Source organism: Rana temporaria, chromosome 5, assembly GCF_905171775.1.
Source record: "Rana temporaria chromosome 5, aRanTem1.1, whole genome shotgun sequence".
Lineage (NCBI taxonomy): Eukaryota > Metazoa > Chordata > Amphibia > Anura > Ranidae > Rana > Rana temporaria.
The window spans coordinates 265,051,618-265,077,668 of NC_053493.1; the positions used below are offsets into that span (position 1 = coordinate 265,051,618).

The following is a 26,051-nucleotide window of genomic DNA, read 5'->3' on the forward strand; positions in this document are numbered from 1 at the left end:
CGGCTCAAAGAGGACACAGCTACAGGGGCGGACTGACCATTGAGTCACTCGGGCACTGCCCGAGGGCCCCATGCCACTAGGGGGCCCCATCCGGGTTGCCAGGCTCAGTAAAACCAGGGACAGTATGTAAAAATCTGTGTTTTTTTTAGATCTGTCCCTGATATGTCCGAAAATGACATGCTTTTAATGTGAATATCCCAAGATTTTAGCTGCCCGCCTCTGCACTACCTCCTGGCGTGGTGGTCATCTGTAAGCCAGAGGGGCCCCATAATCTTCTATTGCCCAGGGGCCCCATGAGTTGTCAGTCCGCCCCTGCACAGCTATGTAAATCTTGTTGCATGTTCAATGTCCTGTGTAGATCAAATTTCTGCTGCAACATCTCACCTTTGGACTTGCTATAATGTAGGGGGCATATTTAAAAACAAAAAAAATCTGAGCCATTCATCTGGTGAAACTGCATGTGCATTCTGTGTGAATGAGACAAAATCAAATATTGAGCTATTTTCTCTCCATGTCAAATGGTATTCAGAGTGGTTCAGGAAAACTCTGCATTATGGCCACTAGATGGAGCTCACGGTCAGGGTAAATAAGTGTGTATTTCCTATGATCATCAGCTCTCTCTAGTGGCCATAATGTGGTATTTTCCTGATTTACTCTATTCTGTATGACTAAATGCAACATTTAGCCTGAAGAGAAAATAACTTAGTAATCTTTGATTTTGCCTCCACTTGCAAAGGAACAAGTCTATATTTAGTTTCACAGGACCAATAGCTCTGGAATGTTTTTTTTTTTTTTATTAAAAACTTCTCTTAGCATTGCAGCCTGATCACAGGAGGAGGGGAGACGGAGGAAATTCTTCTTCCTGCCTGTAACATCATCTGATTACATCATCTCAGCCTAGGGAGGAATACTCTCTGGAGCATGAGAACTGCTTTTAAAGTGTTATTAAGCCCAGGACCCTGCATTCACTATATCTGGTCTCCCACGGTAAGCAGAACATGGAAATGCAATTCTTTTAGTAAATATAAACTGCTAAATACCCTTTCTCATCAGTAGTATAAAGCAGTCTTGTGACTTCTAACAGCATCTGGTTAAAGGTTGTGGGAGGAGTTTTCGTTCCCCTCTGACTGTCCTATGAGGGTGCAGGACAAGTAACAAGTAAAAGGCACAGCACACTGAGTAACTCTTATTGCACCCCAATAAATAAAAGTTTAAATTAAAATCAATTAATGTCCATATATAGTCAATAGACAGAAGTCCATACACTGTGGACTGCCTCCAAATGTGAGTTGCCAACTGTATGTTTTAATAAAAAGTGCTTAAACTTCTACACTTAGAGACTGGTTGGCCCTGTGCCTTGCTGTTCCAATCATAAAAACCCTTCCTAAAAAAATAAAGCTCTTAAGCAATACACACCGAACTGAGCATGTACAGAGTGCCCTTAAAGTGATTGTAAAGGCTTTTTTTTTATACATGTTATTCTTACCTCCTCTGTGCAGTTGATTTTACACAGAGCAGCCCCGATCCTCCTTTTCTCGGGTCCCTCTTCTGTGCTCCCGGCCCCTCCCTCCTTTGAGTGCCCCATAGCCAGCAGCTTGCTACAGGGGGCACCCAAGCTGAGTGAGAGCTCCGTGTATCCATTCAAGAGGAAGTAAACCCTGATGGGTTTTACTTCCTCTTTATTTCCCTGAAAAGATAAAGCATAATGGGCTACTATGCATTGCATAGTAGCCCATTATGTGTCACTTATTTGAAATCGAAGCCTGCGATGTCACAGCTATCCCCACTAGCAGCGAGCGTCCATCTTCACCCCTCTTCCTTCCAGGGCCGCGAACTCCGGCTCTGCGACTGTTATGGCATGACCTCCTTTAGAAACGGCACAATTGCCATTTCTAAAGTGCACCTGCACCGTTGCCTATGGCGCATCCGCCGTAGACATCGGCGCACGGCTCTATTGTAAATATCTCCCAAACCGTTGAGGTTTAGGAGATATTTCTAGAACCTAAAGGTAAGCCTTAATCTAGGCTTACCTGTAGGTAAAAGTGGTTGCACAAGGTGTACAACCACTTTCAGACATGGAGCCCCGACCTGGCCCCACCCCCTCTCTCCCGATTGGCTGACTTGCTTCGATCAACAGCCGCAGGAGCCAATGGCACCGCTGCTCTGTCTCAGCCAATCAGGAGGAGTGTCCTGGATGACTGAGGGGATTTTGGACATCGCTGGAGAGAGAAGAAGCTCAGGTAGGTATTTAGGGGGGTGCTGGGGGGGGGGGGGGCTGCTACACACAGAAGGTTTTTGCATTAAGATAAAAAACCTTCTGCCTTTACAACTCATTTAAGGCTCTGTTTTATCAGGAGATTGATTGGGGACAGTGGAAAAAAGGGAAGAATCAGAGAAGACAGTGTAACGCCTAGTTACTTTTCAGAACCGGTGCTAGTGTAAATTTAGAGGGGGTCAGAGAGTTAAGTGACTCTGACCATGTTAATCTGTTTAAATTTGGAGCCTCTGTCCCAGTTTTGGCTGTGCTGTGGGCTCATGCTGTAGTTTCTGGGTTGCTGGTCACACCCCAGGTCGACAGGTGGCAGCAACGGAGTCAACGGTTTGGATGCTTCTTCCCGGCAGCCTATCAGCAGGATGCTTCCTCGCTGTGCATGCTGGGGAGTAGTATTTATGGGACAGACGCCAATTTTTTGGGTCTTCTTCCCATGTGGCGCCCACCTTCAGGGTAGTCATTCAACGGCATCCCGGCAAATGGCCTTCCAGGCCGGGGTGTGCGTGCTACACAGTGATCCTGGTTCCGGGACCACGTTGGCCCGGAGCATCTGATCTGCCGCTGGGGCCGCTGGGTCCCCAATCTGTTGAGGTCCTGAGCTGTCCGTCCTATTGGAGGAAGCTGTCTGGTGGAGAGTCTGCCTGAGGAGTGCCAAGAGAGGCTGGTGTTCCAATAGGGGCCTGACCATCCACGGGGGACCAGGAAAACCAGGTACTGAGAGGCTGGATGTTGGTCGCCTATCAGTCGGTAACCTAACCAAAACTACCTGAAGGAGATCCGGGTGTTGAATCTAATAGAGAGGATTCTGCACCATTTTGTTTCTTCAACCATTGGGAGAGTCTGTGGCAGAGACTGAAGCCTTGTACACATGACCGAGGAACTCGACGGGCGAAACACATCATTTTCCTCGTCGAGTTCCTTGTTAGGCTGTCGAGGAACTCGACAAGGCAAATTTTTCCATTCCCGTCGAGGAAAAAGAAGACATGCTCTATTTTTGGCTCGACGGGATCCTCGACAGTTTCCTCGTCGAAAAATGTACACACGACCGGTTTCCTGGGCAAAAAAAAAATCCCAGCAAGTTTCTTGCTGGTTTTTGCCGAGAAACTCGGTCGTGTGTACGAGGCCTTAGCCCCAAGTTCCGAGTGACAACACTTTAATGATAAAAGGTAGGGCTTTTTTGATAAATGATATTTTTTCTGTGTATTGTGTCATGTCAGAAAAAGTATTCATTTAGATTTACAAAGTTACAGAAGTTAAAGTTAAAACTTTCTATTACATGCCACTGCCTGTGCTAGACAAGTAAGTCATTAGATGGTGAATCAGAGACATGGCTGCCTTGTGACATCGACTGACACCTTCTGCTTGGACCTCATCCTCTAATCTGGCTCCCATTTTGAAAAATCTAATCTGTCCCCAGGAAAATGGTGCTAGTAATATCTCCAGAACAGGATCAGGTAAGAATCTAAAAAAACGTTGGCTTAATTACCTGCAATATATATGTTAAACTGAGGGAAGGGGGATTAAATAAAGCCGGTGTTTTAAGGGCGGCTTGACTTTGTGCTGTTTACTATTAATTCCCTAGGGAGATTTTCCGATTTTCAGGTGCCATGTGTGATTGGCTGGAGAATATAAAAAGAGTGACTTCAAAGCACTCCCTGGCCCAATTAGTGCAGCATACTTAATTACACATTCAGAGGATATTTAAAAGAGCTATAATACATGTACCACCAGAGCTATAAAGATCAGCTTAAATGTAATCGTGCAGAATCTGGATACCTGCTTTGAAGCCGCAGCAACATTTCTTAGGGCTATATTCATAAAAGGTTACCAAGGGCAGAGTGAACATTATGCAAATCGCACTTAAAATAGTAACATTTACCAATCTATAACTCTTAAAAAAAAAAAAAAAAAAAATTGCCAGAAAATGCTTTGAATGTTTCAAATTAAAAGCACTCGTCTGCGTTCCGACTTTAATTAGCTGCTGGAATATGAGGTTTAAAATGAGCCCTTTATAGCCTTCCAGTCTCAGCTGCTGGTGTTGAACGGGCTAACAATTTGTATTATTTTTCTTTTTCTCATTACTATTTGATAGCTTAAAAGCTGCAAGGCAAATTACCTGATCAACCGGAACCTCCACTTTAGTGTTTTCATCTTCCTGAACTTCTGATGCCCCCCACATTTCTGATCTGTCTTCACCAGCTTTGAAAATGCCATCATCTGCACAAAAACAAAAAAAAATAAAAAAATCACAGAAACGAATTTACTGAAATATGGCTCAAGTCTGATCCTCAGTGGTGGAATGAAGTCGGTACAGCTCCTGGGCTAACAAATCAGCAAAAAAGCAATTGTTGTGCGCACAATACGTTTCTGCTATACTACACTGATCATGTACTCACACGGGATTCACAAATCATCTGTGAATTGCCTTGAATATCTGATAAACACCTTGTACTTTTCTGCTTAGGAAAGTTATAGAGCATCGAGCTGGAACTGCATCGTCTTCACTACAGCAGTTTGTGTGTATGAAGATAAAACTGGCAAAGCTTTAATGAATTTGTCACTGTAGAGATACTGGGTTACATAACAGCTCTGCTGACATATGGATTTATTTAGTTTAACCTGGAGCAGAATTAGCATACGCATCGAGTATTTGGGGCTTCAAAAGAGGTTCTCCAGCCACATTAAAAAGAATTGTTAACCTTTTAAAGTGTATATCCACTTTTACAGCCAAATTGGGAGAACATCTCCTTTATATTTGTTACATGTTCGCATTCATATAGAATAAAAAAAAATTGCTGATAAATTTTATATGTGCTTTACTTGCATAAATTAGCTACCTAGCTTCCCACTATGTCATGTTTAGGAGAGGCCTGGGGATTTCTGCTTACCACACTCAACCCTGTCTGTATTGTGTTGGCAGATATTATTAGTTTTAAACTAGATATGCACACAAAGGGTTAAAGATCTTGAGGGTTGGATCCTGCATTGTATCTTGGTTGTAAACAGTGGCAGCCAATCTATAAAGGACGTATGGGCGTCACCCCCCTAATCTACATGCAGGGCGCCGGACGATTGGATTCCAATTGTTTTTTTGTTTTTTTTAAGCATGTGATTAGAGCCAGAGGCTCTAAAAGGCTTCAAAATGGGTGGGCTCGGGGCGCAGAGCACTGCGCCCTGATCCCACCCAGTTGTGTGGCAATAGCGAATGAATACTCGCTATTGTCAAACTGAATCTCCTCTCGGACAATCAGGAAGCGTGTCTGAGACCTGTTTCCTGATCTGGCCGAAAGGAACGGCATTCCAATTGGCCACCGAGGAGGAGGGAGGAGATGCACTGCGGAAGCCACCATGATGCATACGGAGGAGAGCAGGGAAAGGGGAAGCCGCCACCAGTGATGCCAAAGAGGAGAGTAGGGGAAGAAGCGGCCGCCTGAGTGAAACATTGCCCGCCATAGATGGAGTAAGTGCCGGTGCTCCTGATGACCCGACCGACCAACTGGACCTGGGGGAGGAGGACTGACTGACCGGGGGGTGGGGGGGTGGCTGTAGGTGCACTGTTTGCTGCCACCCCCAAAAAAATTACCACCAGCCGCCACCGGTTGTAAACCCTCACATATACCCAGTGAAGTGAACAGCCTCAGATGATACACAAAGATTAAATAAAATCCCCCTACATAGGTTTTACTTGTTTATCTACAGCCCTCTCTTCCCTACACTCCTTCAAAGGGGTGTAGATCATGTTAAAATCCGTCTTCATCTGTCAGGAGCACAGAAGAGAGGCTACGGTTACAGCTGATTGGGTGAAAGAAACACACAAAAGAGCTGTGCTGTGAATAGACAAGTAAGTAAACACTACAGATATATGTGCTTTGCACAGATTTCATGACTGAGGTTTACAACCACTTTAATGAGGGCAAGCTCAGAGTGTGCCCAGTTTGTCTCTCTGAAATTGTTTACAATAGCTTGTGGTCCTGCTTATAATCATGCTCCAAAGACATCACTTAGAAAGCTAAGAAATATTTAAAAATATATATTTTTAGGTATTGTGTGTGAATGGGAACATATAGAGGGGTTTTCTCAAATTTGACTGCAAAAGTGGAAAAACACTTTGCGAACTACCAATGAACAAGCCTACATTATAAGAAGCTTGCAGGCAGGTAGAGTTTAATGCTGCCCCAGCTGGGAAGGTTAGTGTTAAATGTGTGTTCCGGTTCTTTCTTGGGGGGCGTTGTTGGGCCCACTAGTTTTGTGAGTTATAAAAGGGATAGGAGTCCATCCCGCCAGCTTGCTGAAGTATGCAAAGGACTGGCGTGCCTGCTAGTTAACACCTGGCTTTGAGAGATTTCTATAACATAAGGAGATTGCTGTGACCTGCAGTCCGCCCTGAAGATGCCAATGCTGGACACCACCATTACAGACTCTAGGTGTACAGAGGGACCCCATACCTTTACTGGGATTGAGGTAGCAGTTATACACTGGACAGGTGGACAGAGCATCGGCTCTGTGTGTCCCTTCTAAAGGCAACAGTACCATAGTGGTGTAATTTGATGTTGGAAGAGTCAACTAGAGTTCAATTGTCTGTTTAGTTAAAGGTACCCCATATGTAAGGCAGTGACCCTATCCCAAAGTGCCTAGCGTAGCCCACAAGAACCCCCTCCTAAAGCTTTTATGTAACCCTTGCTTGACGCCCAACAAGGAAGAAAACATGGAGGACATGACTACCACCCCACTACTCTAGCCCCCTACAAGCTGGTTCTTGCAGCATCCTAAGGTAGACTAGGTAGACTGTTTATGCTACCTTATGAGTACTCTAGTTCATTATTAAGCACTTTATTCTGAAGGTGAATCTACATTAACCTCAATGCTCACTTCTGTTGCTGTAACTGGGTTATTGCTAACATGTGCAGTCACTGGGGTGCACTGCTCTCCGACCGCAGTGATCTAATAACAAAGATCTTAAAATATGTCCAGACATATTCACTAAAGCAGTACAAAAGAAATGTATATATGCAGACCTTTGGTATTCATTGTGCATTCCTTGGATTTTAGAAGCCAGTAGCTGAATGGGAACAGTGTTTTCTAGCAGTCTCATGTGACATGTCTCCAGTCTCTGACTGTCTCCTGTTAAATGTTTTTAGTTTCCAAACCCGCCTGTAGCAAACCTGCAGTCTCTGACCATCTCCTAGAGCAGGGGTCTCCAAACTGCGGCCCTGGGGCCGAATGCGGCCCTTTGCGTGCCTTAATGCAGCCCTTGGAAAACTATTCTATTCAACTCCAATGGGGCATAATTCCTGTTGCTGACAACAACGGGGCACTACTCCTCCAACTGACACCATCAATTCTTTCCATTGACACCAACGATGGGGAACTAGTCCTCCCACTGACACCAAAGATATGGTATTATTTACTCCCACTAGACATTTTCTACTCCCAATGGCCCCCCCTAAAGTCTGAAGGACCGTAAAATGGCCCTTTGTTTAGAAAGTTTGGAGACCCCTGTCCTAGAGTAGGTCTGTTGTCTCTGAAGTCTCCTAAGCATTAATGTTATGGAACATCATGTACAGTCTAGGGTGACCACATTTCCAAACTGCCATTCAGGGACACCCCCCGTTCCTAAAAATCAGCTTGTGCTGTACCGAATCACAGCCCCCTCCACCCCCAAAAAAAAGGCCACTGCATCGCCACTTTACTCACTGACAGTACTTTTCCTGGCCAGCCGAGGCCCGTTTGACCTTGTTCCAACACTGGCTCTACAGTGATTAGACACAGAAGGTGTGATTTATGATTTCTCCAATCACAAGCAGGGGGGCAGGGATTGTGCCTCTTCCCGGCCAGGACAAGTACTCTCAGTGAGTAAAGCGGCAATGTGGCAGCCTGTTTGGGGGCACCAGATCAGCTCTGGGGGGGGGGGTGGCTGTGTCAGTTTTATTCCAGGACACTGTTTTGTCCTGGTATGAAAGTGCCCGGGACAGACCTGCAAAATGCGGGACTGTCCCAGGCAATCCGGGACACTTGGTCACCCTAGTACAGTTCCATGGTGATGTCAGGGGCATAGCTGAGTCAACACTGCAAAATTTGGTTTTCACCACCGCATTGTCACCACCAATATGTGTTCATGATGCACTTTATTGGTAGGAGTTCTATAGATTTATTCTATAAGAGAGACTAAGTAGATGCATACATACTGAGCAGCACTGTGTCTTAATGGTTAACACTTCTGCTTTGCAGCACTGGGGTCCCCAGCACAAAGCCAGGACACTGTACACACAGAGCTTGCAGGTTTTCCCTGTGCTTGCTTGGTGTCTCCAGGTACTTTGGCTTTCCCCCACACTCCAAAGATGTGCTGGTTGGATCTTTGAGTCCTGTCTAAATTGGCCCTAGTATGTGTATGTCTGCAGGTAGAATAGAGACCTTCGATTGAGGGCAGGGATGTGAAATTGTTGGTGTTATATAAATGCCTATAAAAACCTACTGAACACAGAATACCTGCCTTAAAAGGCAAGAAGCACCCTTCACTCGAAAAAGTAAAAAAAAAAAAAATGCAGTTACAAAATTATGATTGCCTGTTTACAAATCAGCTTTTATTTCTCTGACAAATGCTGCAAGACATTTAGCTCTCAACAGGACTAATTTTGTTTGGCAAGTTCAAATTGGCATCAGCCAAATGGGTGTTCAAGCAAATGTATGCATTTTTGGCAACACTATGCACTGCAATTAATTTTTTTGCACAACAAACACTGTGCACAGTATTAGAACTATGATGTGGGAGGTAAGGTATCTATGCTAAGGAAAATGTAAAGCTTTACATTTAAATTTAAATCCCAATTCACATAAAGATCATACCTTACAAATACAACAGAGCTACTGTATGGTCTAACATGAATGAATACAATTTTATTACATTTAAATGCTTTTTTAATATGCAAACATGAAAAATGTATAGCTCTTCTTATACTTGGCTTCATCTATATATATATATATATATATATATATATATATATATATACACACACATGGTATAGTATGCACACATACATATAGGCATAACATTATGACCACTGACAGGTAACGTGAATAACATCAATTATCTCATTACAATGGCATCTGAAGGTGGGTGAGATATATTAGGCAGCAAGTGAACATGTTGTCCCTGACGATGTGTTGAAAGAAAAAAAAAGTGCAAGCATGCGGTATTGAGCAACTTTGAGAAGGGCCAAATGGTATTGACTAGACAACTAGGTCAGAACATCTCCAAAACTACAGCTCTTGTGGGATGTTTCCAGTCTGCAGGGGTCAGAACCTACCAAAAGTGGTTCAAGGAAGGATAACTGGTGAACTGGTGATAGGATCATGGACGGCTTGTTGATGCACTTGGAAAAAGAAGGCTGGCCCATGTAGTCTGATCCGATAGAAGAGCTACTGTAACTCAAATTGCTGAAAAAGTTAATGCTCTGTGTAATGGTTTTGCACAGAACAGCCCCAATCCTCCTCTATTCGGGTCCTCCGCGGATGCTCCTGACTCCTCTTCCCCGCCGAATGCACACGCATACTCGCTCCCAAGCCCCACTCTGTATGTCCATAAGACACAGAGGACGGGGTTTGCCACCCCGTGCTTCCTCGTCACTAGCTTTGATTAACGGACTGTGGGGTAGAGTTGCATGCAGAAGATTTTTTATATTACCTTACTGCATAAAATGCAGTAAGGTTAAAAAAAACTTCTGCCTTTACAACCATTCTAAATTGTAAAGCATTAAAGTACAACAAAAGGCTCCTGTATGATAGTCTAAACAAGTTCAAGTTGTGTGATGCACAAACAGTAAATAAAAACTTCCCTGATGGAGCCTATCCTATATCCTCCTTATTTGTGTTTCACACACTCCCTCTCCCAGACATTGCAGCTCACACTGGGAGGATTTCAGCAACAGAGGTGGTGCTGTCAATCTAGAAAGCAGTGGGCAGGACTGTGGGCAGGTGCTAATTAACAGGCTTGTGAATCATTAACTCAAAAAGGATCTCATAAAACACTACACCTGATCTTATCCCTGTGCCAAAGAATAGAAGTGAATAAATATACTACAATACAAAGTATAGTTACCACTTTAGAGGATAATTAGCATAAAACACATCTATCATAAACAAGGAAAACAACCAGGTAAATAGTGTCACTGAACACACAATGAATAATGAGTGAACAAAATTAAATATAAAAATTAAATATAAAAAATTAAACACCCAGTGAATGAAATTGCATAACTACAAAAGAACAGTCCATAGTAAAAATGTCCAAATCATGTAGTACAAGGATTTGTCCCATTCCTATTGGATGATCGGATTGAATGACGGGATATCTACAACCCTAAGGCCTCATACAGACGACCCAACATGTCCGATAAAAACGGTCCGCGGATCGTTTTCATCGGACATGTCCGCTGGGATCATTTGGTCTGATGGCTGTACACACCATCAGACCAAATTCCGCGCGGACAGAATACGTGGTGACGACACGGCGACGATGACGCGGCGACGTGCGCGAACCCGGAAATTCAATGCTTCCACGCATGCGTCGAATCACTTTGACGCGATGCACGGGTTCTCGGGCCAGCGGACATGTCCGATGAGTCGTACTGACCATCGGACATGTCCGGCGGACAGGCTTCCAGTGGACATGTTTCTTAGCATGCTAAGAAAAAGTTGTCCGCTGTAAACCTGTCCGGTCGGCCGGAAAATTGTCCGGTCGGCCCTACACACGACCGAACATGTCTGCTGAAACTGGTCCGACGGACCAGTTTCAGCGGACATGTTCGGTCGTGTGTACGAGGCCTGAGGGGTACAATTCTCTTTTTGCCAAACAAAACATCAATGTACATCAATTAGGGAAAGTGGAGATGCTCACATCACGTAGTGTGGTGTTAAATCATTTAATCAACTGATGCCTCGTACACACGACCGAGTTTCTCAGCAAAAACCAGCAAGAAACTTGCTATTTTTTTTTTTTTGCCGAGGAAACCGGTCGTGTGTACATTTTTCGACGAGGAAACTGTCGAGGAACTCGTCGAGCCAAAAAGAGAGCATGTTCTCTATTTCCTCGACGGGAATGGAGAAAATTGGCTTGACAGCCTAACAAGGAACTCGACGAGCAAAACGATGTGTTTCGCCCGTCGAGTTCCTCGGTCGTGTGTACGAGGCCTGACTGTTTATCGCGGACTATCAATCATCATATTTAATTTTTCATCCAGATTTGGAGATTTTTACTATGGACTGTTCTTTTGTAGTTACGCACTTTCATTCACTGGGTATTACATTTTTATATTTAATTTTGTTCACTGTGTGTCCAGCGCCACTATTTACCCAGTTGTTTTAGGCTTGTATATCAGCAATAATAATGCTCATAGCCACACACCCTGCAACATTTTTCATCTCACTGTAGTGCAAAGAGGTAGAAGGGGTAGAAGAGGTAGAAGAAGTGAGGGTCTAAACTGAACAAACTCCTCAATGGGACTTTAAGTCCTTGCCTCTGCACAAACCAAACCCCCCCCCCCCCCCCACACCAACAATAGAAAAACCTATTTTGGTTTTTGGTTATTTTTAGCTTCCTAGTAAAGAAAATAGATAACGCGGCTAAAGGACGAAGCTGGAGGCGCACCATCAGGGACCAGACGCTTGAACCAGGAAGAAATAACCGGCTCCCAATGAATGAACAAGCAAGGATGGCAGAGCTGAAAAAGGCTGTAACAGCAGAACAGTGGATCAGTGCTGGATAGCGCTGGATTCGCTGTGCAGGTGACCATCATTCCTAAGAAAACTCAGGGTACCAGGAAAAAAGCAGGGAAGTAGTGGGGTTTCACTTTAAGGAGCAATGTACTACTCTTATCTCAAAGGTATAAAGTCTACCTCCATATGTACTATGGCAAGGTACAAAATGGAAGCACCATTTACAAGGTACTGCGCCACTGTAATCTCAAAAGGTACAGAGTCTACCCGTATACTAAAGCAGGTTACAAAATGGAACTACTATTTATGGGGCAATACACCACTGTAATTTCAAAGGTAAAGAGTTGACCCCTATACTACAGCAAGGTACAAAAAGAACAACCATTTATGGGGCAGCACACCACTGAAATATCAAAAGGTTTATAGAGTCTACCCCCATACTACAGCAAGGTACAGAACTACCATTGGTAAGGTATTGCACCAGTGTAATCTCAAAGATACAGGGCCAGATCCACAGACGAAGTACGGTGTACTTTCAAATTTCCCGCGTCGTATCATTGTTTTGAATCCTCAAAACAAGATACGACGGTTTCTGGGTTAGATCCGACAGGTGTACGTCTTCGGATCTAAGATGCAATACTTCGGCGTCCGCTGGGTGGCGTTTTCCGTGACGGGTATGCAAATTAGCGATTTACGATGATCCATGAACGTACGCGCGGCCGTCGCATTTTCGAACGTCGTCTGTAGTCGGCTTTTTCCGGCATATAGTTAAAGCTGGTATTTTTCGGCGTAGACATAGAATTGGCATGTTAAGTATGGCCGTCGTTTCCGCGTCAAAATTTGAATTTTTCTTTTTGCGCAAGTCGTCCGTGAATAGGGATGGACGTAACTCACGTCTAAGTTCAAAAAATGACGTCGTTGCGACGTCATTTAGCGCAATGCACGGCGGGAAATTTAGGAACAACGCATGCGCATTTCATTCTGCGCGGGGACGCGCTTCATTTAAATGAAACCCGCCCCCAACCCGCTCAATTTTAAATACACCGCCAGAAATACACTACGCCGCCGTAACTTACGGCACGAAATCGCTGAGGATTCGAAAATGCGCCAGGTAAGGTACGGCGGCGTAGTGTATCTCTGATACGCTGCGCCGTTCTACATGTATGTGGATCTGGCCCACAGAGTCTAAGCCTATACTACAGAAAGTCACGGAATGGATCCACCATTTATGAAGGATGTGCCCCATGCCCCATGGGGCAATGCAAGACTGTCATCTCAAAGGCACACAGACAGTCAACCACTATACTACAGCTTATTACAGAATCATTTTAGGGGACTACAAATGAGGTGGTTAAGTGGTTAAATCAACTAGTGACAAAGATATTTAATTGCCAGTGAAGGCTCTACCTTGGAATTCATGTTTCACCCTCCCCACTTTCACAGATAAGAAAGTGAAATCTCACACCTGCCTGGCTGTTATGGAGAAAGCACCATTTCCCTTTACGCCACTATTCATAAATTAGCCCTGTGTGGTTAATATTGATATAATTGTTTTCAATTACTTGTGTATCCAATAAAACAGTCTAATTTTTTTTTTATATATAATAAAAAATACTCCCTCCTAGTCTGCATGTGCCCTGCAAGATGGGTCTAATTATCTGTCTGTAAGCAAGCCCGTTCAGGTGAACCACCGGTACCTCCCAGCGGGAAACACAAACTTCGAATTAGGTACCTAATAAAATATATTGACTACAACAGATGGATGAGTCTTAAAAGATTGAAATCGTTCAACTGGAGCAGAATCCAACAGCTGACAAGACCAAAAAGGCACATATGAATAAAAAATGAACACTCACTCTGACTAGATTTCCGTAATTATTTCCTTGCTCTCAACACACATGCATATGGATGCAAACATGTCTTACACAATCAGTGACAGGACAATTCATCACAGATAACAGTACAACATATGGTGGAAATAGTGTCTAGCTGAATGAAAAAAAAAATTGTGTGACTTTGAAATTTTAAGGCAATCAGCACTTTTAGACACCATTGTCAATTCATTTTATATGTAAATATAAAATAAATAACAGAGGCTTTGTTCTCATATAAACTGTAGAGAGCCTTGAGCTATCTGTTACATTGCAATATATCTGAGTCATTTTCTTATTTGTAATCTAAACACGTGCTGGTCCCTTGGCATCCTGCATAATATATGCATATGCCTTTGTAGCTAAGGTAACTAAATACAATAAAGTTGGGGAAAGCATTGTGTTTTGTTCTAAAAAAAAAACATGTAAAATCAAGCATTACCTCATCTTTATCTGAAATTCGGAGAAAGCAGCAAATGTTTCTAATCCTTGAAATAAAAGGCAGTAGAATACACTCTGCTTTATGAATAGAACCATCTGTGGCTGCATCACGGCTGGTCCACAACAGTTCTGTCTCTTGTCTCTTTTATATCTTGTTTATTTGACAATGGATCTATCAGACCATAATTATAACATATGTGATTTCATATTATGCAGTAAATGTCTGTCTCCTAATTGTGCACATAGGCACATTCTGTCATACAGTACTTACTTTAAACAAGAGACTGGAGTGACAAATCAGTGCTATTTGGTGCTTGAATAAATGATTGCTCTATGCCTTAAAGTGGAACTATACCCTCCTATCCTTTACAGCCAAGGAAGTTGCCACCTCAGGATCTGTTTGATCTGCAGCTGCCATGATGCTGCACATTTGATCAGTTATGACATTGGCCATTTGATGACTTAAAGGGGTTGTAAAGGTTAGTTTTTTATTTTCTAAACAGGTTCCTTTAAGCTAGTGCATTGTTGGTTCACTTACCGTTTCTTCGATTTCCCTTTTGAATGTTTTTTTTTCTTTGTCTGAATTTCTCACTTCCTGTTTCTCCTCAGTAAGCTTTCTCCCATCATCCGAGCCCTTCTGGCAGCTTTTTCCCCGCAGGGATGTAGTCCCAAGGGAGGGGACGAGCACACTGACTAACCCCCAGCCAGAACAGCTCGGATGATGGGTGCAAGCTTATTGAGGAGAAACAGGAAGTGAGAAATTCAGACAAGGTAAATGAACCAACAATGCACTAGCTTAAAGGAACCTATTTAGAAAATAAAAAACAAACCTTTACAACCCCTTTAACAGTTTGGTTGGGAGCACAATCAACCTTAGACATTTCAGCATGCCTTGAATGTAACTGTTTGCCCTTTAAAGCGGGAATTTACCCCAAAAAAATGTTTTAACCTTAGATTGATGCTCATTTTGTCTAGGTGAATCGGGTAGTTTTTTTAAAATCGAAGCAGTACTTACCGTTTTAGAGAGCGATCTTCTCCGCCGCTTCCGGGTATGGTCTTCGGGACTGGGCGTTCCTATTTGATTGACAGGCTTCCGACGGTCGCATACATCGCGTCACGAGTAGCCGAAAGAAGCCGAAGGTCGGTGCGGCTCTATACGGCGCCTGCGCACCGACGTTCGGCTACTTTCGGAAAATCGTGAGGCGATGGATGCGACCGTCGGAAGCCTGTCGGAAGCCTGTCAATCAAGTAGGAACGCCCAGTCCCGCAGCCCATACCCGGAAGCAGCGGAGAAGATCGCTCTCTAAAACGGTAAGTACTGCTTCTATTTTAAAAAAACTACCTGATTCCCCTTGACAAAATGAGCATCAATCTAAGGTTAAAAATTAACTTTTCGGGTGAACCTCCACTTTAAAGCAGAACTAAACCCACCGATTTAACGGTTTAGAAATTCTTTATTTTTATCTCCATCAGAGCAAAGCAGACTGGTACAAGAAATGCTAGCACAGTAGTATATAGATCAGGGATATGCAATTAGCGGACCTCCAGCTGTTGCAAAACTACAAGTCCCACCATGCCTCTTGCTCTGAGTGTCATGCTTGTGGCTGTCAGAGTCTTGCTATGCCTCATGGGATTTGTAGTTCTGCAACAGCTGGAGGTCCGCTAATTGCATATCCCTGATATAGATCAAACATTGTCCATAAGTATGGGAGTATTTCGATTACCGTTGATAGCAGGGAGAGCATTGATTCCCAGGCACTGGAGATCTCCAGCAATACCATCAATATGGGAATGGGTAGTGGAAATTAACAACATAATGCAGATGAAAGAGTTGGTAGCCATAGCGAATGAAAACCACCCCAAGTTTAGAGAAGTATGGATACCCTGGAAAGAATTTCTTGATTCTTCTTTGCTTCTGTCTTTTATAGGGAATAGAAATTAATATTACATTTCTGAAAATCACACATGGCTACTTTTTAGAAATAGTCAATACTGGGAGATAAAAAAAATTGTTACCGTATTTATCGGCGTATAACACACACAGGTGTACAACACGCACCCTAACTTTAAAAGGAAAGTTTCAGGAAAAAAAACTTTCCACAGCCCCCTGCATATAACACGCAGGCACAGTTTACCTTCTATTTTCAGGGTAAAAAAGTGAGTGTTATACGCCAATAAATACAGTATTTTTCCTGTTGTATTTGACTGACCCGCTCTGTAGGATGCTATTCGAACTTCTGAAAATACCCCCCCCCCCCTTTTTTTCTTCCTCTTTCTCAGGTTTATATCATTCCGGGTGCCCCCTTTAGAGGTGAAAATGTGGCCTTTAGGGTAAACATTATATTATTATCATGTATTGATTTTATGTAAGGATAAGAAGGTGTGTTATAAACTATATTTATGATTGGCATATTTGAGCCTTCTAAATGTCATTGTTATTGCTATTGGGAAAGTGCCACATGCATCGCTTTTTTTTCTGTTTAATAAAAATGTATTAATTCAAACATTGTCCATAAGGGGTAGACCGTAGGTATAAAAGGCACCTATAAATTCACATTTATTTAGATCTGTGTCATGAATAGTAAAGAAACAGCTCAATTTCATCTAAGCAACCGTTGTTCCATCTTATGTTTTCCATTTTCTCGGAGAAGGAACATGAACGAGAAAGAGGGGTGGATAGTGGTTGGGTTTAGGTAAAGGGTGGGATAGTATGAAAAGAAAAGAAAAGAAAAAGGGGGGGACAAGATCTCAGTTTAGATTTTTAAATGTTTTTTTCCAATTTAACAGTTGCATGCCTTGAATGATAACTGTTACCGCTCCTAGTAAGCTTATGTTAGCTCTCAACCAAACTGTCAAGCCATCAAATAGCTGCAAAGGATAGGAGGGCTTAGTTTCACTTTGAAGTTCCCCTGTCCAAGTACTAAACATTTGACATCAATGCATGCCTGTAGAAGTAGATTCTATATACAGTATTTTATAATAGCTGCAGCTTTAAGGGAACTTTGACTCTTCGTAATATTCTATATATGTGTGAAATCAATAAATAAATGAAATAATAAATGTAATTAACCTACTAATAGGCTTAACGTGATTGCTGCCAAAACCACTTAGAGTGTATCCACATGTGACTCTGAATATATCAAACAAAACAAAATACAGTGTAGCGCAACCAAAAACAATTAAATCAAGTCCAAATAAAAATATTCCACCGTTGTGCAACTTTCAGTGAAGTTCATACATTTGCAGTGACTTCAGTGACCACCACCTCTAGCTGGAATGCCTGCTCACCTCCAAAAATGTACCCCACTACAGAGTCGCACGCGCCTGTGATTGTATCTCTCAGAATGTCTCAGAAAAACAACTCCTGGTGTTTCTGGACAAGACAGACCTCCTCCCAGGTTCTCACTATGTAGACCCCACTGTGGAGTCACACTTGGTGTAATGTCGCTCAGGATTTGTCGGGAACACGAATCCTCATCACAGTGAACCTAAACAGCTCGGACCTCCTCCCAGGATCTCAATTAGTCATGTGTGACCATATAAAACAAAGGCAAACCATAGTGCTCTCTGCTAATAACATTTATTAAAACTATAAATCACAAATGTGAAAAATATGATGTCAACGGAGAAAAACATCCTGAATGGGAGTACCTCACATCTGCACGTGTTACACTCTCTGATGAACTTCTTCTGCTGAAGAAGCTACATTTCAGGTCTGCTTTACTACACCACTTCTTTGAAACTAGGTGGCACCAACAACAAAGAACAGCATACCTCACAATTTTCTGAGGTAAAGGACCTACCCTTGCCAACCCTTCTGGCACACAGGCCATGAAGAATAAAGGAAGAAAAAATGGTGGGTAAAAACCCACAATTGACAACCACTTTCCATTTGAACTATAGTTTGTAACTACCAAAGCAATAATTTAGAGGTTGGAGGGAAAATGTAGTGCAATTGTGTATCTATAGCCAACATTTTTAGTAGGGAAGGACTTAAAACTCTGATAGGAGTCTAATTATCCCTGTGCCCTGTGTACTGGTGACCATTGTCACTGAGGTAGAAAATTATGCAAAATTCATAATTTTACAGCTGTCACCAAAAAAACAGGCGACGAATGGAAACGGACCCAGTGTCACACTCGCCCATTTCACATTTTAGCACCGGGTCTTGCTCTGTGTGTGTGGTCATTGGCCACATCTAATTACAGAAGGGACATTGTTTTAAAGGGCTAGCATATGAATTGATCAGCATGTTGATTTTATACATGTGGCAGCGGGGAATGCCTGGGCCAAAGATGATTTGCCCATTACAGGTTACATCTTCCTGGTAGGCTTGTTTAGGTGGGTTCAGACTAGAATTTGAACATGCCTAAGCTCATCCCTACTCCTAGCATTCTCAAATGATTTTGCTGTTCCACTGTACCTTCCAGTGTTAATCCTGCGCCTATTATCTGCATTGTTCCTCCCTCAGCTTTTCTCAGTGATACTCTGTGTGTTCCTGCCTGCAACCCGAATCTCTGCACTTGTGTTATCCTCTGAACAGAACACACACCTGTGACTTCCTTGTGTACATCAGCCAGCACACAGTCTTCCTTGGCTTCAGTGATTCCCTGAGTGTTCCGGACAGAAAATGGTTACCAACACCTGTACACTCCACCTGCTTCATTGTTTCCCTGTGCAATCCCAGCCAGCTTCCTGCTCTGTGTCCCCATGTACTTCAGCCTGCTTCCAGTGAACCCTTCAGCCAGATTCCAGTGCATACTTACCAGTGTTTCTGTTACATCCAGTGCACTTCTGCCAGCTTGCACTACTCCAATTTAGCCTGTGATCCCACCATTTTAAGCGCTTCAAGAAATTCTTCCTGTATACCTAATCCCACCCTAGGTAATTGCCTGCTTGGTGAGTCAGAAGGCCACAACTTGGGAGCTGTCAGCAGCAAATCCCATCCCCACCATCAGCTCTGAAGAAGACCAGAGGGCTCTCTGTGTCTATATCTGGGCTCACACCACTGCCAAGCTGTTATAACCAAATCCAGGTTAACCAGTCTGCCACCTAGTGGGGACAGACTCCCCACAATTCGAGTGACAACTGTCTTTCGATATTTCACCTAACTTTATAGAGCTTTCCTCTCACTTCCTGTTTTGCCTCTGGGACGGGAAGTGAAGTAAAATCTCCCCAAGGGGAAAATGGAAAAGCAAAAACACATAAAGGGGTTTTCACTCTTAAACCTTTTCCATAAACATTTTTTACATTTTACAATTATTTCTACAGCAATCTTTTTCAAACCTACAGCAAAAAAAAAAAGAAAAAGCAGCGTGTAAGGTTAAAAAAAAAAGGGACTGCCCCACGAAAACATACAGCATACCTTTGGCAGCCACAAGAGCACAAATCCATGTAAACACAAAACAGGTGACAGCCAATCAGATAGACTGCACCAGTATATACTACAAAGTGCAATTCAAATGAACTGCCATGTGCTGTTCTGCAAATCCATTCACTGTTCTGTAATTTGAAATGTACATTTAGTTCACTCCCTAATAACATGCAGCAGAAAACAGAGGGAGTTAAAGTGTGACCTTTTCAGAGCATAATAATGCATCTAAAGCCAACGCTGCATAAGCAGCTGGATCCAGTGACTTATTTGCCCATAATGATAATAATACAAAAGTAGCCATTAAAATGTTCTTAGTAATTTGGCAATGGAACACACTCAACTTCCTAAATGAACAATGAAACAGATAGACGGCAAAGCAGCCCTTCCATTCACAGGGCTTTTAGCCTCCTTTACGTGAAAAACAAGTGAAATGGGAAAAGTGTCAAGAGAGCTCATTATTTCATGGTAACATCACTAAAGTCTTTTTGTACACTCGGATAAACAAGAAAATTACATGCACACACTAAATAGCAAATGACTTATACATTCAAATAACCAGTACAAAATCAATATATTTTAAATAATTAAGCATGCCAATTAATACCTTTTGCCCAAGCTTCCTTTTTTTAAGCATTGGCAACTATAAAAAATGTATTGCCACGCAAATTATAACATTACACACAGCCATTTAATGCATTTCAAATCTAAAACTGATTGAAGTTTAGCAGTAGGGATAAAAAAAAAATCATTGTAATAATGGTCTGCTCTGAATATTTTATGGAAATCACAGTCATTTATTAACTGTAAGCTCTGTATGTAAGCAAGAAAGTTAATGCGACCATAAACATTTTTAATGTGATTTACCACGGAGGCTGCCTCATAAAAATGCAAAATCAAATTAAAAATAAAATGTAAAAATCTTTGCCTCATTAAATCCCATGGATTGCTGTGAGGGATGGAACAGGACACATGAGTTTATGATTTGCTGTCGATAATATAATTTGCTGGAAAGAGAGGAGAAAATAGAACAGCGAAAATGCTGATCATATTAGCGAAGGTATATTTCAATTAAAAAATTAAAAAGAAAAATAATCTCTGTTTAATAAAAATCCATAAAGTCGACAGCATCTGTCATGACTAATGCTTCGGAATAAAAAATGCAAACTAATTTCCTTCGCTGTCTTCATCTACAGGGCCATTGCCTTTCCCCACGTGTGAAGATATTAGTTATCAGCACCATGGAATAGCTAACAGGCTCATAATACTATACACTGTTCTTGCATTTAGCTTTTAAGCTCTGCTGTCCATTCAAAATGTAGAACAATCTCATGGTTGATATGCCATTATTATCTCAATGTAAGTTATTACTGCAGCCTTTAGAAAAGGTCATCTGGGGAAGATTAAGGAAGAGACTGGTGCTCTCTTGATCTATGCCCATGTTTTTCTAGACACATATTCTTACTTTTTAGTAGATGCTACTAATTTGTGGAACCTGACGTAGGATAGTTTGAACTAAAGTGGCTTAATCTTAAGAGGAAATGTCTTACAGTGTGATCTTTCCTTTAAAGTCTAGGAGATAAAATTATGTTTCTAGTAAAAAAAATGTGAAATTAGCCTACTGAAAAAGGCATTGCAAGGTATATAGAATATAATTAAATTTACAGTGGGTATAGAAAAGAATCGCCTCCTTAAAATAAGCACATTTTGTTGCTTTGCAGCCTGGAATGAAGACATACACCGTTTTTGTTTTATCCAATGTATTTACTGTATTATAAGTGCAACTTATAATATTGACAGATATAACTCCAACATAAGAGAAGAGAGAAAGACTGCACCAACATAAATTGTGAACAACCAAGTCCATATAAAAAAATGTCCAATAATTTTAAATATGCCTCAGATATATAAATCGGGACGGACAACACCCTGGTGCACCTGTTGACTGTGTGAACCACCACCACATGGACTGCAGCTTACCAGATGGCAGATAAGTAACAGCAATAAAGGAAATCCATGGCAAGATGAACCCAGGTAGATGGAGCCACCGCACGGGGTCTGAAATCCTCAGTTTAGGAAGATAGCAAAGCCGTATCAAGCAGCCAATCCACAAACCATATGTAATAAAGGAGACCGGATCATAGCGCAGTAACGTACAAACTCGGGTTTAATAAAAAGTAAAAAACCTACTTACAAACATCAGTGTAAATCAGGCAGATAAAAACAGATGCCGGCCTGCATAACAGGAGCCCTTCCTCCTAACGTAGAACGCGGTGACGTCACTGCACGCCGTCCCAGACGCGTTTCGTCATATGTCTGACGTTTTCAATATAATAACACCAACATGTCAGAATTATTTTTTTTTTTAATTCAAAAACAGAATCACTGAGTTGAAAAAAGGATCCGTCTGTATTTTGTTGAACCCCCTTTTGCTTTAATTACAGCCTTTAGTCAGTTGGGATATGTCTCTACTAACTTTGCACATCCAGACTTTGCAAAGTTTGCCCACTCTTCTTTGCAGAACTGCTCAAGTTCAGTTAAATTTGATGGTGACCGTTTGAGGACTGCAAAATTAAAGTTATTCCACAGATTTACAATGGGATTTAAGTCTGGGCTCTGATTAGGCCATACAATGACATTCACCTTTTTCTCCTTCAGCCACTGAGTGGTCATTTTTGCTGTGTGCTTTGGGTCATTGTCATGTTGGAAGGTAAACCTTCTTCCCACAGACAACAGTCTGGCAGAGGGCAGCAGATTTCACTCAGGAATTGGATGGTATTTTGCCCTATCCATTTCTCCTTCTATCCTGACAAGTGCTCCAGTCTCTGCTACAGAGAAACCCCCAAATAACAGGATATCACCACCTCCATGCTTTACTGTGGCACAAGTTCTCTTTTTCCTCGACGGGAGTCTCAATTTCCTCGTCGTGTTCCTCGTCGGGCTGGTTTTCGACGAGAAACTCGAGCGTGTGTATGCTAAGAAACCTGTGCATGCTCAGAATAAAGTATGAGACGGGAGTAAAAGTAGCATTTGTAATGGAGATAGCACATTTGTCACACTGTAACAGATTGAAAAGTGCAAATTGTCTCTTACCAAACTTTTACTTAACACGCAGTAACATGAGATTAGCAAAAGCAGCCCCCAGGGTTGTGCCAGTGGAATCGAACTTCCCCTGCCATTGTATGTGTTGTACGTCATCGCGTTTGAGAACGAGGAGATTTTGTCTTGACTGTGTGTACGCAAAGCAAGCTTGTCGAGTTCGTCGACAAGCCTAACAAGGAACTCGTCGAGGAAAACGATGTGTCTTTTCGGTCGAGTTTCTCGGTCGTGTGTACGAGGCCTTAGTCTCATCTGACCATAACACCTTTTTCCATGTGGCCTCAGAATCTTCAAGGTGCGTTTAGGCAAAGCTCAGTTATGACTGCATGTGGCCTTTCTTGAGGAGTGTCTTTTCTTGTAACCCTCCCATTCAAGCCACATTTGTGGGAGAATTTGTGATATTGTTTTCACATGCACACAATGATCACTCTTTGTCAACTGCTTTAGAGTTGCTGTAGGCCTCTTGGTAGCCTCTCGGACCACTTTCCACTTGGCTCTTTCACCCAGTTTGGAGCGACGTCTTGATCCATGGAGGGTCTTTGTTGTACAAAATACCTTCCACCTCTTAATAATAGACTTCACAGTGCTTCTAGGCATTGATAAAATCTTTGATATGTTTTTTGTATCCATCTCCTGACTTGTGCCCGTCCACAACTTTATCCCGGAGATCTTTTGACAGTGCCCTGCTACCCATAGTTGATTGTTTGCTTCAGTTGCACTACCAGGGACAGGAAATGCTTAAGAAAAGCTCTTTTCATACCAATCGAATCAAAATGACCCCAGCTGATCACAGTTGAAAGTCAAATGGCTTTGTGTGCCATTGAGAAGGCAATTAGCTATACCTGATTGAGTTTACAAGTCATTTTTGGCAGGGGATGATCCTTTTTCCAACTCAATTATTACATTTTTTTTGTTTTTAATGACATGTTGGTGTTATATCTCTCACTTGGAAGTAAATACAGCTGCATAAAACAAAAACTGTGCCTGTCTTCATTACAGGCTGCAAAGCAACACAATTAGATTATTTTACTAGGGGGGTGATTCTTTTCTATAACCACTTGATATATCTAACCAGTAAACCTAACCTAATTTATTTAACTTAGGTGTACCTAAACCCACAAACAAAAATAAAACAACATGTAATATATTGCAGTTTACCAGTCTTTAGATGGTGGATGCATTAGTTTTCTTTTAGGAAGGCCAAGTACATTTTACATATTTTCTACCATGTTGTTAACTGTTCCAGTTCACAGAGAATTACAGAACACCTTCCCCCGCATTATGGAGATAAAATTAGGAGCTTGCAGTCCAAATAAGGAGTGCACACTAGGGTGACAATGCTGCTCCTCCATAAATAGATTACATTAGGCAAGGTTTCTCAACCAAGATTCCTCCAGAGGTTGCTATGGGTTCTTTGAGTTATGAAAATTGTCTCCCACTAAGATAAGTTACCACTGACACCATTGATCATTAATGCTATCTGTTAAGCCCCATACACACAGTCACACTTTTTGCCAACCAACTTCAAAATCTGCAAGTTTTCTAATTTGTCTGACCGTGTGTACGCTCCATCGGACCAACTTTTTCGGGTTTCATCCAACAAAAAGTTGGGTCTGCAAACGGACCAACTTTTCGGCAACAAAAGTCCGATGGTGCCTTGTCTGACTGTGTGTACAGCAATCCAACCAACTTTTGGACAAAGTGCAAATACGCATGCTCAGAACCAATGTTAAAAGCAACAAACAATAGCAGAAGTTAACCAAAGGGTGGCGGTAAAGAGCAGAAAATAGCAAAAAAAACACGTGATGTTAGGAAAGTTTTAGAAAAGTTTGCAGAAAAGTCTGACTGTGTGTATGCTATGGGTGTGGCCGGACAAATCAATTAGGAAAAAAATCCAAGGGAAATTTTGTTGGATGTCTGACTGTGTGTATGAGCCTTAAGGGGGGAATTTATTGTTGTAGATATAATACATCTTAGCAGGGGTTCCCTGAGATTGAAAAGTTTTTCCAAAGGTTCCTCTGTGTTGAAAAGGTTGAGAAAGACTGGTATTGAGTGTTGTCACAGAAAGTGTTTTACCTGCAGGATCACCAGGTGAAACTAAAGAGACACCGGGAAAAAGAAAACCAAGGCAGCCATCACATCTAAGGACAAGTAGGCTACAATAAACGTTGAAAATAAAGGGGAAAAAAACGGCGCTAAACACAAATAAAAATAAAAAAACGAAATCAAGCAGCTGACACTCAAACAAAGTCTAATGGAAATAATGAGAAAATAGTGTAGCGCTAATGGTATGGTGTGTAGAGAATTGCTCCTAGGTAATGAAACTCAAAAAACACAGTGAAAAACCTTTGTGAATAAACTTGAAGGTGAATATCAAAAATAAACAATACATTTTGATCTAGGCCAGTGGTTCTTAACCTTGTTGGAGGTACTGAACCCCACCAGTTTCATATGCGCATTCACCGAACCCTTCTTAATTGGAAAAATAAAATATGATTTTGCGTGTGATGGGCACAGTGGCTGTGTGTGATGGGCACAGTGGCTGCGTTTGATGGGCACAGTGGCTGCGTGTGATGGGCACAGTGGCTGTGTGTGATGGGCACAGTGGCTGCGTGTGATGGGCACAGAGGCGGCATGTGATGGCACAGAGGCGGCATGTGATGGCACAGAGGCTGCATGTGATGGCATAGTGAGGCTGCAATTTATATATATATATATTTTTTTGCTAGTCAGAGAAGGCTCATTTAAAATAACACAAAAACATTTTTTTTATCTGCCATTTTATATTAATAAAGTGCTGGTCACCTCACCTCAGTCAGCCTCCTCCCCTCCCCCCAATCCAGCTATTTAATTATATGCTCTTAACAGGTTCTACTTACTTTTAAACAAGTTCAGTAGTCTTTTTTAGCACACTGTCTGCTAGGTTCAAATTCCACTAGTCAGGCAGGCTCGAGACTAGTCCTTGCCTCTCTAGCTCGTCACAGGCAGCGCCGAGACACAGCTCTCTGCACAGCGCTCTGAGTCCCCCCCTTCCGGACGTGAGTGGAGTGACGTCACGCCGCAGGAAGGGACCAAGAGACTCCTTCATTAGGGGGAGTAAACAGGCTGCAGCAGACAGGAAAGGGAGCCAGGAGGTGACGGTCAGGGATGCAGGAGTGCACTCGGCACACAATTTGTACAGTGCCGCTGGCCGCGCTGGCGGCCGCGGCAGAGCTTCAGCTGCGGCTGCGCCCCCCCTCCTATACAAAATGGTATCGCCCAGGGCACCCGTCCGCCCCTGCCTTGT

General features: G+C 42.4%; 1 protein-coding gene across 5 annotated transcripts in view; it reads right to left on the minus strand.

Moving 5' to 3' along the window:
• Positions 1 to 26,051, minus strand: part of DCDC2 (doublecortin domain containing 2) — a 254,672-nt gene that overhangs the window by 28,075 nt on the left and 200,546 nt on the right. For all 5 annotated transcript variants that reach the window (XM_040353796.1, XM_040353799.1, XM_040353798.1 and 2 more), the window contains one exon: positions 4,389 to 4,489. In XM_040353796.1, the coding sequence (XP_040209730.1) occupies positions 4,389 to 4,489 (101 nt within the window). The remainder of the gene's footprint in view (positions 1 to 4,388; positions 4,490 to 26,051) is intronic.